The sequence below is a fragment of the Anas platyrhynchos genome, chromosome 8, assembly GCF_047663525.1.
Source record: "Anas platyrhynchos isolate ZD024472 breed Pekin duck chromosome 8, IASCAAS_PekinDuck_T2T, whole genome shotgun sequence".
Classification (NCBI taxonomy): domain Eukaryota; kingdom Metazoa; phylum Chordata; class Aves; order Anseriformes; family Anatidae; genus Anas; species Anas platyrhynchos.
This window is the reverse complement of record NC_092594.1, coordinates 29,355,098-29,370,599: the sequence shown is the minus strand read 5'-3', so window position 1 is coordinate 29,370,599 and position 15,502 is coordinate 29,355,098. Positions and strand designations below refer to the sequence as shown.

The window sequence follows — 15,502 nt, the reverse complement described above, 5'->3', positions numbered from 1 at the left end:
CTCTAACCACTCTTGGCAGGCAATCTAATTCCCCCTGAAAAGGTCACCGCCATTTTAACTGCCTTTCAATCACATTAAGCACGCTGCCGCTCGTGCTCAGAGCGCTGCGCCTGCAGCTCTCCTGACTGAGGTGCGATCGATAACCTGACATCCCGTCCCCCGCCGACAGCCCCGGCCGCAGCTCGCCTCCTGCCCCTCTCCTGGGCAAACCCCCTTCCCAGGGAGGGAGAGAGAGAGAGAGAGATCGAGTGACAAAAACCCCTCCTCGAATGCGCGGGTGGCAGAAGGGAGCTGCTACCCTGGCATTTACTAATCCACTTTGTCCCATCTGCTAAGGAACAGAAGGGTGCAGCGGCCCCCTCCCTCCTCCCGCAGCCCTACAGAGGCAGCGACTTCACAGGACAGTTTGCTCAGGCTCTGCTCCAGACACCTTTGAAGCCGCCTTACAAAGAACAAGCCACCCTCAAGCTTCCCTCAATGCAATCATTACCGTTATCTCTCCCCCCTGCACTTCTTTTTTTATTTTTTTTTTTGCAGTTAGGAGTTGTGTGTTCCACCCATCGATCCCTGTGTAAGACACTGTTTTAAGTCCTCTTGCCTTTTGACTGTGCTAAGCCGTTTAAGAGATGACAGCGGCTTCTATCAGCGCGAAGCTGATGCGATTCTTTTCAGATAAAGCACTTTTTTTTTTTCCCCGCTCCCCCCCTCCCTTTTCCTTCTTTCAAGTAAGAGACATACACACAAAAAGAGACACTGAATCTTTCAAAGAAAAAGAAAAAAAAAACCTTTTGAACTTCCCTCAGGAATTCTTTAAAGGGATAACCTTACAGTGTAAACACTGAGGGTAACGTGCATCCATTCTGGAGAGGAACAGAGGAGCTGCTACAAATACGTTGAGTGGTAAAAAAAAACATCAGAGAGGGAGCCACTTGATGCTTTCACTTGTGAAGCCTCGTTGGCTTCCTAAACAGAGAAACTCATTAGACAAAGATTGCATGAAATAATCTCCTGCAACAAAGCCCATCGGAGAGGGATGATCCTGAGACATGGGGACAGATGGCTACCAAGCGTTCAGGTATTTCAAAAGAAATTTTAGTCTTGTAACAGTTCTGAGATAGGAATAGATTTTATTAATACTTCTGTATAGCTTTTTGCTTCCAAGCAAGAGCCTGATTAGAACAGCAGCATTTCATGCTGGTAGCTTTCTGTACCCATCCCAAACAGAATAATCTTGTCCAGATACAAATTCCTACCTCAAACAGGGCCTCTGTTGAAACAAAGTGGTGCCAAACCCTATATAATTGACAACAACCTTCATTTACATTTCACATTCTTGCAATTTGGGATAAGCACATTTGGCTCTGCTGCATGAGAGCCCATTGTGGATTTGCAGCTGCAACACCAGCGCAAAAGACAAAGAATTTCCACCTCCTAAGACAGCCCTTAGCAGAGAGGAGCAAGTCTTCCCTGCAACAGCTTTGGGAGCAAGAAACCTTCATCCTAAGAACCACACAGGTGAGCCCCTCAGATTGTGATTGCTCTCAGGCATTGGACTATCTTCCAGATAACCTGAGCAGGGCTGTTTGTTTCCCTGACTTCTGTTTTCAAGATGAAAACCCCGAGATCCCCCAACCTCCTCTCACCTGAGACCCTGAGGGGATCTTGCATAAAATTAACCAAGCTTTTTTCACCTCAAGAGTGTCAAGCTTTGTCCATTAACCAAAAAATGATAAAAAACAGTAGCCAGGTGCTAAGTTTGAGCCAGTTTTGTGAGGCTGCCCAGTGCTCTGAGATGACTGAGATGGCTGCAGCGACCTGCTCCCCCCACCGCCCGGCCGTGACATCTCCTCACAGCAACACACCATTAAAACTGAAATTGATGAGACACGCGGCCATCTCTTCTCCCCTCTGGTTTTATGTATTTCCCCACGTCAACTCTTTAGACGTTGGTGACATCCGTGAAGCCTGGCAAAGGCTGTCTGGCGTTGTGAAAGGCCTTTGATTTCCACATCGCTGCTACTTCTCAGCAAAGGGAACAGAGCCAAACACAGAGCCTCGGGTGAGGAGGGTTAACGAGGGCCTTGCCAACTCCAGAAAAAGCAGGTTTAAGCATTGGAGAGCATCTCTAAAACGTCGTGCTGTGCTTCAGGGTTGAACATTAGGGATTCTGTCCCTAAACCAAGGGAAGAACCAGCACTGGCAGAGAATGGAAAGAGACAGTCACCTTAAGTTTACTCGAGAGCGCACAAAGCAGGCCTGACTGATGAAGACCTTTGAATGGCAGCAGCCAGAGAAAACATAAGAATCACCAACAGAAGCATGAAAGAGTTTAACTTGCTTAAAAAGAAGTACAATTGTCTAACAAGTGAGATCATTCCAGCTTTGCATCCCAAATTTTATGGAAACTTCTTGTGCAGGGCAGGCAGGTACCCTGCAGATATTATATGGTCATCTCAAAACACGTGGTAGAAAGCCAGTGGCAAAAAGTTCCCTGCTTAGGGAAGAGCATCCTGCACCAAGAAGTGAAGGGGTATAATCCTGGGTTATACCATAATAATGGTTTATATAATGTCAATAGCACACCTGAGAGTTCCAGTTAAAATAAGGAAGAAGTACCAAGGAGTAAGAACTTTGCATTTATACAGCCTGGGAATATTAGCCAGGTGAAGACACCACAGTGTCAGGACCAAAGGAACTGGAAGACTGTTCTCAAAAACTCAGTTGTTTGGTGAGGGTGAAGGAGAAAACTGCGGAAATGAACTGAGTAGCTTTTCTCATCGGGACTAGTAGTGACAGTGACACAGAGGCATCCCACGCTTCCCTGCTACTGATTGTAATAACTGTACTAGAGAAAAGCCTAAGGCCCTGCACGGTCTCATCAGAACCCTACCTCGAATCACACACACACACTCAGCTCTCCACATTGGGGGAAAAAAAAAAGTTACGAAAATGAAGGCCACAGACATGGGAAGTAAACAATGTGAGCTTTGCTGGGTAGCCGTTAAAACCTGAAGAAGTTGTTCCTTCACCTCTGTGCTCCTGATATCTGCTCTGCTACACTTTAATTTCAGAGGAAGGTAAGAGCAGAGCAGGAGTGCCAGGTTGCCACTGAGCATGACTGGCTTTTAAGTTCAAGTCCCTTACTTAGTAGCCTTTCCCCTGGAGATATTTTAAATTAAAATCCAAGCTGATATAGGAAGAGATCACATCCCATCCTCTTTATTGAACGGAGGGAGCCAGCTTTCCTCCCCTCATTAGGCATGCACTACGTGCATTGCTTGCGAGAGGCTCCCCTTAGTGCCAGAGGTTCGTGCCAAAGAACAGTTTAGTAAATCCTCGTCTTCGAGGCCAAAGGGCTGAGTGTAAGAAAGGGGCCAGGTTTCCAGCTAAAATTACATTCACCAATAAAGCTCACGAGAGGTCAAATTTTGCCATAACTCACTCTCTCCTCAGTAACTGATTTCCCCGTCACTGGGGAAGGAGCAGAAGAAGAAGGAAAAATAAAATGTGTTTGTCTGGGAGCCCTAAGGGCTTGCAGCGCTGGAGGTGCAGAGCAGGTTCCTGGATTCTCATTTATCAACCTTAAAAGGGATGGAGTGATAAATGCACAACCGGGCCTTTAATATTTTATGCAGGTGCTAAAGCGACTTAGCTGTCACCTTCAATACATCACCAGAGGCTGATACACCAGCTTTCGTCACTCCAGGCTGGGAATTTTTACAATTTCATTTCTATTTCCCTCTCTTCACATATTTCCACGTATATCTTACTATGTGTAACACATAAGAAGCTATTTTCCCCAAATGATCTCCCCATTCTGCCCATTCCTACTCATTCCCTCTTTAGCCACATTTCTTGAGCAAGAAATAATGCCATGCTTTTGTTCAAGGCTTGCAGAAATTTTGACTCTTGCAATTCCAGAGGGGCAGAAAGCTGGAACTGCTTTACTTGCTTGCAAAGGGCTAAGGTCCCACCCCTGGTGAAAGAGATTTCCAGGTCCCTCCTTCCAAAGACAAGCAACAATCAACTTCAACAGCAGAATGATTCACGAGTGACCCCAAAACATTGGCACACCTCGAAATCCTCCCTCCAGGAGAGTGGTAGCCCGTATCCTCTTCTGCCCACACCATTCGTACTCTTCGAAGCGGTTGCCGTTCTCGTTCTCGATGTCCACAGAGTCATCCTCAGTCATGCAGGAACCTTCTCTCTGCACAGGGGAAAGCAGGGGCAGAGCGTTGAGATGCACGAAATAGCTCACTGAGGCTAGCAGCTCAGGGTGGGATAGAGAAGGAAAGCCGGACTGTTCCCAGGGCAGCATCTGCTTCCCTCCCCCATCCCCAGGCACCTAGAAGTAAATCAGCACTAGACAAACGCGATGACCTTAAGAGCAGAAGTGGCAAGGGGTCATCATTTTTGCGCACAGAAATTTAAGCACTGATTCCTACAACGACACACGTGCATTTCACATGCGTTCCCTCACTTTGCATGCACAAATTTCCCTCTCTACCATAGAAGCAACAGATTCCTTTGATCCCCAGCATGGAGAAGCTCCCAAGCTACAGGAACTAGCAAGGAATGTTCTCCCAGAGCGCATTATTTGGGTGTGCTGATCAAAAGGCACCTCTCCTTACATCATGCACCCCTTGATGCAACAAGAATGAATTTGTTTTCTGCTGTGGGCTTTTCTGCAAAACGAGCATGAAAAGCCCTATGACAACTCTTTCTCCTAGGGCTTGTTCCTCGTTATTCCCGTCTTTGGGAAGAACAGCAAGAGAACGGTTCTGCTCAAACGTACTTCCTAGAGTAAGGTGGTCATGCAACATTTACAGGTGCCAGTCTTACAAAAGAAGCCAACAAAAAATAATTCTAATGTTGTCAAAGGCAGAGATCAAAAAGAACTCCTCTTGCTGTGCTCCGCGGGAAGCATAAAGTCCTACAAAAGGCTTCATAAACTTCAATAGCTCTGCCTTTACAGTCTACAACTTCAACTTCAATAACGGTGAAAGGGTGCATGAAATAAAAAAGTCACTAATGCGACACAAGAGAAAATCCAGAAGAATCCATCTTCCAAGACAAAGGCAAGTGACTACAGATCTCAGGGAGACATAGTTAGCGTTGCCTGCGAGCTCAGCAATGTTAGTTTTTGCCCCACATTAGGTCAGTTGCAGACAAAGCTGGGAGTAGGGAGAAGGGAATGGCAGCTGGCGATCCTGCTGCGCCTCTACCTTTGCAAGGCATTGTTCCACATGCCTACTCATCTCCTCCTCGGATCCTGACAGAGGTCGGCTGCAGAGGGGACATACCTGCCCTTCGTCTTGCTTCCTCCGTTTCATTTTTCCAATCCGAGCTGCATGGAGAAACCAAGGAAAGAAAACAAAAGAGGAAGACATGTCAAGTTTGCAGTTCCACTTTTCCCTGGGCGCTCAGCTCCAAAGAACAAGCCTTGGGCAGAAACGGCACGGTTTCACACAAGAAAACCCCATCACAACTCCTTTTTCTGACCCCCTAAACAGCATGGAGAATTGTACTTAGTGCTTTCCACGTGAAACCTGCAACCTGGGGCTCAGCATAACCTGATTTCAGAAAGGCAGCTGCTCACAGCTTAAGAGCTAGGAGAGCAAATACCTACTCCACAATCCTAAGTTATTCAAATACTTTCTCTTGGAAGTCCAAATTGTTTTCAAATCTCAGTGAGATTTTCAAATCAAGACACTGAACCCTGTTCTGGATGATGCCTCTAAGTGGGAGACTCACCCACTCCCTACACAGAAACTAGCTCAGACCACAGAGAGCTGGTGCAGTGCCCCAGAAGCCTTGGACAAGTCAGGTTACGATCACTTTCAGGACCCGCACACCCTGAATAATTCCTTCCCAGACCATCACAAACAAGTCAGAGGAGCACCTTAGCAGCAGGTAACATTTATGGGAAGATCCTTGCTGGTACAAATGCAGCACCTATCCTAGATAGCTTCTGTCTCTATTATTTCCCTATTTTCATGTGCAGAGGAACTGGGGCTATGCCGCCTTCCTGAGGGCACGGCTGGGAAACAAACACGTTGGGAATCACGATGATTAGAAAAAGCAGCCAAGGTAGCCTGTTGCTTAATCCAATCTCTGGTTAATTTGAGCCATCATTTAATGTGATCAAAACATCTGGAACCGAATCATTTGCATTAAAAAGAACTTCTGTCCCTTATGATGATGGCTTTAGGCAGGTATTACCGAATAACTCAATCACTGGCTGCAGGAAAGTTCCTGTTTAATTAATAAGGAAGGTCAAAATTCTGAATGAGACACAAGGAAAAGCCCAAGGAAAGCCCGAGTGATAATGAGAGATGACACCACCAAAGAGCTGCGTTAGCCAGAAATCGTTCCTGACGTGGCGAGCACCGCGGCGCGCTCTGAGCCTTTGTGCCTGCAGACTGGAAGATCAACAGCTCCCTGCAGCCAGCGAGGAGAAAGGTGCTGGAATGCCAGGACCCTACCAGGGTACGGGGAAAGTTTCTGTCAATTGTTTTCTAAAATGTCAGTTTAGTGCATTCACATCACCCAGTGATTTGTCACGATTTAGCTGAGCGCACCGCCACAGACCTGAAAGGCTTCTGTCAAGGCTTTCCTGCTGGCTTCCCTGCTTGTGGGACTCTCTGGGTTAGGACATGCTTCCCCACAACCCAGAATTAGGAGTATTCACCATCCCATACACTCCATGATGCTCTAGGATTAACACAGCAGCAAATTCTTCCCTGGACAATGCTTTTCTGCACCAGAAGAGAGCAGATTTGCAAGAACCCCCCAAAAAAACTCCCCCCACAACAAACCTGTGTTCCTGGTTTCATGAAAACGACTCTGCAAGTGTAACATTCCTACAGTAAGAGATAACTTCAGGCTAAACCAGGAGTGTTTCTGAGGCCTGGCACTTGGAACAAGAGCGACCCTCTTGAGTCAATGCACACAGCTTTCAGCAATTGTCTGATTTTGTTTGCTGCAGTTCCACATTCCTCTCTCGCGCTAGGCAGACACCCACCTGCCTCTCCTCACACCTCAGGTAGTTCAGTACTCCTCGGAGGAGGTTTCTGCTAGTTTCCCTCCTATTCCGCCTGCTTAAACCAGTTATTTTCCTCATACTGCCAACCTTTACTCCAGAAGGCAAACTGCTTGACTTCCAGTCAAAAACAGAAGCAAACATTAATTAAAAAGTGTTATTTCTGATTTCAGTGTGCCCAGATGAATTACATTCCACTTTTAAATAAAACAACGACCCCTTCAGCTTCTCTGTTTTCCCTTCCTGAAGCCCCCAAAGCCTTCCCTCCTCCTCTTCCTCCACCAAGGTCACGCAGCCCTGTTACCAGCAGCAGCCCCAGTTAATCCAAGCTCTGTCTGCTTTGTACTTCAGTGCATGAGAGACTTCTGGAGTTCTGGTTTAGTGAGTACCTGCAGCCTCCTGCTCAGCTCTTCCACACAAGTTTCAGATGCTCCTTCCTTGCCTCATTAACTCTGCAGAGCCAGCACAAACCAGGAGAGGAGGCTGGAATCTGACTCGACCATACCCCAGTAAACACCTATCTGACCGGAGAAAAATGCAGGAAGATGGAAACAAAGCCTTCTCGCTCCCGGTCACAGACTTCTTTCCCTCACCTCGTCCTGGTTTTAAACACGGAGGGAAGAAGCAGGGAAAATATTTGGGTAGGAGTCTCTGTGGCCAATGAATCCAGGTCAGCCGGTCTGTCTGACGAGTGTATCAGTATTTTGGATTTTTTACTGCCAGACTCCTCCAGCCCACGCGCTCCCACAGTAACAAAAGGAAAGCAGCGTGTTTTAGGTCTTGTGCTGATAAATTCCTGGGATCCTTTTGCCACAACAAGCACCTGCTTTGCCGAAGTGCTGGGAACAGAACCGAGCTCTTTCAGCTCCATGCTAGACCCAGCAGACAGCTCCTCTCAGCTCCTTTAGCTTCTCGGAGCAGCAGCCCTTTCAGCTCCAGTGCCACGAGTGAGAAAGCCACTGGACAGGAGAGGTGTTGAAAGCGAATCCCCCTGCCATTTTCATCCCGTGGAGGCTCGGGGTGCCCCTGGTGACAGCAGGAAAGGAAAGGAAGCGAAGGCCGTCCCGAGCAGCGCTCTCCATGCCCGGCTATCACTTCCAATCAGCGCAGCAGGGACAGAGCGGCCCCAAAGGCACGGGGTGATTGTGGCGCTGTCCCGACGGGGAACAGCTCAAAAGAACACGCGAGTGAGACCACAGGATTGTTAATTAGTGTTGATAGATGCAATCATTTCTAATTAGCTCACTAATCCCTCTCCCCCACGCTCCTGTCGTGGGAGCTTGGGAGAGGGAAAGGAAAGGAAAAAAAAGCCATTCCCTCTTGTAATTCAGGGAGATAAAAACACAGCCAGCGGAGGACTGGCTGCAAAGGACTGAGCTCAGGGAAAAAGGGCTTTGCACAGGGCTGACCCCTTCTTATCTCCACCTGAACAAAGCCTGTAGTTATTATTCCAGCCTTCCGCCAGGAGGTGAGGAGTTCACTAGTTTTTGTTAAGATTAATAATTATTATTAGGCCATCGGAGGGCTTCTAGCACCATGAAGGTCCCCTTCTCACAGACATCCTTTACACAGTGCTCTTGCTGGGTGTGTTCTCCCTGAGGTTGCACTAAAGCCTCGAGCACTTTGTCCTCTCACATCCCCTTGTAGCATCGCTCTGCTGATAACACCAGCAAGGAGCAGGACACAGCCTCTTCTCTGAGCCCTACCAGCGTCCAGAAAAGTTTCCTGGGAAAAAAGCTAACGGGTTTCAGTATTCACTGCCACCTCCCCTGTAACCAAAAACTCACCTTCAGGACAGGGCATTCTAATTCCCTCAGGAGTGCTCTTACAGAGCATCCAGCAGTGGACACTACACAAAGCTCTCCTGCAGCATCGAAGGGGATGATTAAGTTACTAGCAATATCTCTCATGATTCCTTCCACCAGGTTGAGTGGTCCCCCGAGCCCCATGCAGACATCATTAGCAGCTCCTGCAATGGCAGGCCAATCAAATTAAATGGAAACATTTTTGTCTCCTTTCCGGTGAAAACCATCTAGCTTTATCCCTCCCCCACCCATCGCCAGCTGTAGAAGCCCACGATGTGCTGGTTCGAGTCCAACTCCAATCCCCTCAGCATTCCATCAGGGGCACCATCGGTCCTGGAACCGGTTTCCCAGGCAGCTGCCAAAGGAGTTTCAATCGAAGATATCCCAGCACCTCCTCTCTACAGATCTACTGCAAGAACTTACGCTTTGTTGGACTTAGGACAAAAAGCTTCTGGGGCTGAGCAGCCTATCGAAGAGCATCTGATCCGAGGAACAAAGGCAGCAATGGCAGAATACAAAAAGCCACCTCAAGAACATGCTAGAGCAGGAAAACAGATGGTCAAGAATAAATCTGTTTCAGACCTTGTGTGTAATTTGCTGCTCATCCGCCTGAGAGAGAACATTAAGGGCCAAATTCACAGAAGGGTCTCAAAGGGGCTTTCACATTTGCACGGCCAAACTTCCACGCAGATGATTTCCAGCAATCTGACACTATTCTCTGAGGGTGGCACAGCCTTGACCTGCAGAATCCATGTTCCGATAGACCCAGGTAACTTTGTGCTTCTGATTCTGAACGAGCACCTAAGCAGGTTAAATTCCGTAAGCATCAATTTGCAGGGTGGCTAAAAAGTTCTGACTTGGGTGACACTGGAAACAAGGCAAATGAAAGAAATGCCTTCTTCCCCACACGGGTTTGTAGGGAATCAGCATCTCATACTCCTGGGTTCACGAGGACACAACCTCTGCAAAGTGAGTTTAGCACAGGTGAAAGGTGCTGGATTAGCTCACTGAGCCTGACGGGGAGCTTCAGATACCAACACTCCATCAAGAGCCTAGAAGACAGAACATTAATCTGCTGCTCCAAGGCTTGCACATGCATTCACCTTACTTACAGCTCAATTTAAGTTAAAAGCTTGACTTCCAGAATTAAAATTCTGAACTGCCAGGTGCCCGTAAACCACGTAACTATCAGGACCTAATCACCTGGCAGCCAGGCCAACAGCAGCTCACAGAAGATGCCCCTCTCTCTCTACCTTCTCTTAGCTCTTGTTGTTCTGCCTGAAGCAACCACAACGGGATGAAACAAATCCAGGAGATCTGACGGGACTCAGGCACAAAAAACCAGGGCAGCTGACATTTGAGTCAAGGACAACGTGGGAGAAGAGCAGACACCATGGGTCTCCTTTTACAGAAGGAGTTTCCCAAAGTGATCCTGGAGCTCAGCTGGTAAGAAACTTCACAGATACCAAGACAAACTGGTAGCAACGATACTGAAAAATACCTTTAGAACATAACAGAAGCAAACAAAATGGTACATTCTTCATTGACAGAGTTTTCTATGTGCTAAGTTTCTTCAGTGTGTCAACAAGAACATTTAACAAGGAGCCAGATGCCTTTGGACAAGTCCTACAAAATTTCTGACAATGTAAATTGACAGGGATAAGGAAACCAATCTCACAGAGCAAGCTATAAAATTGTGTGATTGATTAGATGCTCATTAAAACACAAGATACAGACAAATAAGCATTTTTTTTTTCCCACAGCGCTCAAGCCTTTTCGATCTGGAGCAACAGTGCTTAAATAACTGTTTAACAGTAACGTGGCAAAGCTTACGGATACCACAAGTTATTTTAGAGCAAACAACTGGTGAGGAGGAAAGAAGAAAGAGGGCAGAGTTCAAGTGGTCACAAGCACTGAAAGGAGCTGTACACCTATCCGACCATCCGGCTGGACACTAATCTGACAGCACAGGAGTGAATCAGGCATCACTACGGGGATGTTCTGTGAATAATAACCAGGAATCGTGAAAAGCTAAGGTCAGGAGGAACCAATTTTGATCCGGCTTGACTTTCTTTGTGATCGAAAACATTTCAGCTAGTAGTTCTGCATTCAGCTTCCTAACTTCTGGAGCTGGTACTGTTAGGGCATAGAGCAGAACAGCCAGGAAACATCACAATTCAAAGTGGATTAAACAAATTAACCAAATGCCTTCACCTGGAACATGTCTGTTAGTTCTGCTCACTGTACCCCAAAATGCATATACAAAGAGTAAAGGGTTCAGCAAAAGCAATGCAAATGCTGAGCAAACTTGAGGCTCCCGTTAGTTGACAAGCCCAGGTTGACCAAAACATCCCAAAACAGGGCCCAAGAGGGGTTCCTCGACTGCAGCCCACACCGACAGCGCTGCAGCCCTGTCAGGCTGAAGTCAAAAGCAGAAAGCACCGCTGCGCCAGTTCAGCAGAGCATGCTGTCATCAAGAGCTTTCATTCATCCTGAAGGACTCCACAATGCCAAGTACCTCCCCAGCCTGGCTCTGACTTTTTTTATTTAAAATTACTGGCCTGAAAAAAGGCGGAAGGTGTGAGCTTAGACTGAACTATCCAAAACGATAAAGAAACAGTTTGACATCACTGACTCCAGAGACCTTTGTCACACAAAACAAGTCACTGCAGGGTAACCCCCGAGTGCATCGCAGTCATCTGAAGCCTGTGTCAGGAAAGGGGACTGCCTGCAAACGCCGGCAGCTCACTGCGCTCATCTAATAGCGTGCACATGCCAACAATTACCCCAAATTGATGCACGGTAACTCATCTCTTTGATGTAGGACTCGACAGACCTTCAAGAGTTCACAGGTTCTGGCCCTCGGGGTGGGTATTTCAGAGTCTCGGAGCCATCTCTGAACTCAGGTATGCACTCCTTGTGAAGACATCGGGTCAGTAACTTCATAAAACTTCCATTTAAGATTATACCAAGTGTAGCACTTCAAATTTAAGCACACTATTTTAGCATCAGCACCATCTAAAGCTTTTTGCTGTTTTGTAAAGATACCTTTACCTTTTCCTAACTAAACAGCATCATCACGTCACCCGTTTGTCCCAAACTATCACAGCAGGAAGCTCAAAATTGGCAAGCCTGGTGGCTTGAGTAACTAAGCCAAGTGGTACGTATTAGACCAGCTATAAGGTCATCTATAAGATCAGATGGCAGAATATTGGTATTATTTAAGTAGTTAAGTTCTAACTTCTCTGAAGTTTGGGGAAAGAGCTGAGGAAGTTGAAACTTCAGTAAAGAAAAGATAGGGATGGATCTCTCTGAAAGAAAATGAGCTCTGCTTTAGTTTTTGAACACTAAAGGACTTCTCACTAAGCACATTTGCCCTCTTGTCGTTATGAACACCCGGAAACACGGGATTAAAAGAAGCGCGCCAGCATCCGCGGGTCTGAAAGGAAAAAAAAAATCACAACAGCCGTGACGTCAGACGCAAGCCCGCTCAGAGACTCGGCGACCGCTGCTTTAAAAGTTCACTGCGAGCCCTCGGTGCGGCCGGGCGAGCCGCAGAAAACCCAGCAGCGGCCGCGGGGCCTCACGGCAGCGGGCCCAGGCCCTGAGCACGGCTCGTGTCGGGGTCCCGGCGTGCAGCGATCCCAGCCCGGGGGCTGCCACAGCGGAGGCGGCCAGGCCGGGATGTGGATGTGGATGTGGATGGGGGGGGGGGGGGGAGGGATGATCCGGACCCCTCGTGGGGGGGGATTTTGGGGCTGGAGCAGAGCCGTGGCGCCGCACTCACCGTTCAGCCGCGTCTGCCGGTTGGCTCGCACCCGCAGGAAGGTCTGCAGAGGGGACACAAGAGCGGAGAGCCATCAGCACCCCCCCCTCGGTCAGCGAGGCCCAGGCCCCCCCCAGCACCCCCCAACCCCCCCTAACCCCCTCCAACCCCCCCGGGGCCTTCCCCCGCCGCCCCCCCGCCCCCACCTCTTCCCGGCCGCCTGCGCCGGGCCCCCTGGTGCCGCTCTGCATAGCCGCGGGCTGGCGGCGAGGCGGAGGAGCCGCGGCCCCCCCCCCGCGGCCCGGGATGCGGGCGGATGCGGCCCGGCCCGGCAGGAGCCCCGCCGCTCAGCCCCCGGCGGCCGCCGCCATGTTGGCCCCGGTCATGTGACCCGCCGCCGAGCTGGGGGGGGGTGAAAGGTCAGGCGGCGGAGGAGGGAGTTCCCATGGCAACCGGCAGGCGGCAGCACGGCCCCCCCCCTCCCGGCAAAGCCCCTCCTCGCACCCTCCTCCCCCGGCCAATCAGCGCCCTGCGGCGGGAGGGGTTGGCCAATCAGAGATCGGGGGTAATCGGCCTGCAGGGCCACGCAGCCAATGGAGGGCGAGGAGAGGCTGCAGGCCTTGCGCTTTGGCCAATAGGAAGAGGGAGCGCTTCAGGCTCAATGGCAACAGCCAATCAGGGCCTCGGGATCGACTGGAACCCAGTGGTGCCGGCCAATCAGCTGCTGCCCTGCGCCTTCTCCTTCAGGGCCTGGCAGCCTCGGCGCCTCCTGGTGCCTCAGCCAGGCCGGGGCATTCCCCGCCGCCATGAGCGGCCCCGTGCCCCCCGGCAGCGTCCCCTCACGCTGCTCGGCGCTGGTTTCAATTAATTAGTTAATTAATTAACTAATTAATTGGTTAATTAATTAGTTAATTAATTAATTGAGCAACGCAGGCAGCCCGAGCGCTGTGCAAGCCGGTGTTCCTGCAGCACTCCCTCTCACAAAGCTCTTTCTTCCCTGAATATCCCCATGGTGAATAAGCACTAAATAAAACTAAGGAAAACGAGTCATAGGAGTTCGGAAAAGCCATACGCCAATATCCCATCCTAGCGTGTTAGAAATACAGTTCATATTTGCCATTCGATCACAAAAAGCACAAGGGACAGGCATAGTCCCAGCACACCTCTGCATACAGAAAGCTTAAATTCTGCAGCCTTTAAAGTCACCGAGAGCCTTCAGCTCTGGTTCCTGAGCATTTCATAAGCCAGGAAGGCTGAACTCTCATGGATGGTGTGGCTTTATTAAGGATACGCAGAGGCTTTACGCAACCCTGGCACCCACTCCGAGGTCCCTTTACGCTGCCAGAGCGGCATAAAGCAGCCAGCGTAAGCGTAAATGAAAATCAGGCCCCAGAGGTCTTTTCTCCCTGCAGTGCGGGCTTACAGCTCCCATTACGCATTTGCATTAAGGGCTGCAACCCTCCATAAAATACGCTCACAAACTTAAAACACATTAGAGACCAGCTAGGCTCAGCACAGAGAGGGGGCTTCTGCTGAGAATATTTGTCCTCAAGTATGACATAATAAAAATTTATAGGAACAGAGGACTGCAAGGGACCGCCAATTTCACCGAGACTGAAATCTGGAGGAACGGGAAGGGAGGGGTGTTCTCGAACAAAGGGGGCCATTGCAAAAGTCTTTTCCACACCCTCTTGGAAGGAGCATAATTTATTTATTAGCCTACTTATTAAGTAGGCGGGAAAGAGAGATGAATTACCTGAACGAGGCGTTTCTGTATCTTCTGTGGGTTTTGCTTCTCTTACTTTGCACCCGGTCTCATCATTCATACAAGGGTAAAGCAACCGTGATGTGACACCAAATTAGAACCCACAGCTACGTTGGAACATGTAGCAAAACCCGGAGGATTTGGCCCTTGTTTGATAATATCACTAATAATAGGGCAGAGGGCAGGATAATGGGCAGCAAAGGCAATTTTCTGCTACTAATAGGGCCTATCTCCAGGAACGGGTGTGTTAGTTGGGGCTGCTGGGCTAGACCCCAAACAGTGGCCATCAGCCTCTCCTGCAGCTCCAAGTGCAGACCTGGCACATGTGAAGTGGCCTATATAGGATCCCCTGACACTGGGCACAGGGTGTCACTGCCGAGGACATAGGGGCATGGATATAGGAGAGGATATAGGGATAGGACAGCATATAGGGTCATGGTTTTATACCAGGCTGGTACAGCTATGGCCCACCCAGCCTGTCCCCATGGCAGGCAGAGGAATGCTTGGGTCTGTGCTGAAGGCTACAGCTATTTTATCTGCTGCCTTTTGGAGTTTTGAAGCCAGTGGCTGAGCACAGGCTTGCAGCCAAACTGTTCGGAGCTGTCTCAAACTGGAGTCCAGGTTGCCAGCCTGCCCCCAAAACACAGACTTCCTACAAGCAGAGCTGTACTCTGGCTGCTGCCTTCCTCATCCTTTGCTGTTCCATCTCCCTGAACTTTTACTCAGTGTGTCGCAACAAGTCAAGACCTGCTACTTCTCTGGGCAGAACATGATTTCTTGCAGGGTTACAAAACATGCTGGCATGGCCGTGAATGGTCCAAAATTTGGGTGGGAGTCACGAGTCAGTTTGCTGGGCAGCGGCACACCAGCCAAATGAATTTTGGCCTGCTGCAGGCTGACATCATTCACTCTTATACAAAAAAAAAATAAAAATCACTTCTCTGGAAGTTTCACAGTGGCATGGGGTAAGTAATGACAAACACAGCCATAGCAACAGCAGGGGTGATGAATATAATGCAACAGAAACCTTTACAACGATTTCAAGCAGTTCTGCACAGCTGTGGTTCAAAGCCAGAGCTGGGAGGACCCTGCAGGCAAAAATCTGCCTTTGTGGCCATGTGAGG

At 49.1% G+C, this 15,502-nt stretch overlaps 1 protein-coding gene across 7 annotated transcripts in view; it reads right to left on the bottom strand.

The window, feature by feature from the left end:
- RNF220 (ring finger protein 220) overlaps positions 1-15,502 on the bottom strand; it is a 186,734-nt gene that overhangs the window by 42,194 nt on the left and 129,038 nt on the right. For 4 of the 7 annotated variants that reach the window (XM_072041824.1, XM_072041823.1, XM_027463634.3 and 1 more), the window contains 3 exons: positions 12,635-12,677; positions 5,226-5,347; positions 4,075-4,207 (listed from right to left, as the gene is read on the bottom strand). In XM_072041824.1, the coding sequence (XP_071897925.1) occupies positions 4,075-4,207; positions 5,226-5,347; positions 12,635-12,677 (298 nt within the window). Of the gene's footprint in view, positions 1-4,074; positions 4,208-5,225; positions 5,348-12,634; positions 12,678-12,819; positions 13,029-15,502 lie in introns of those variants that run through there. The other 3 variants (XM_072041821.1, XM_072041822.1, XM_072041825.1) reach the window with 2 other exon arrangements.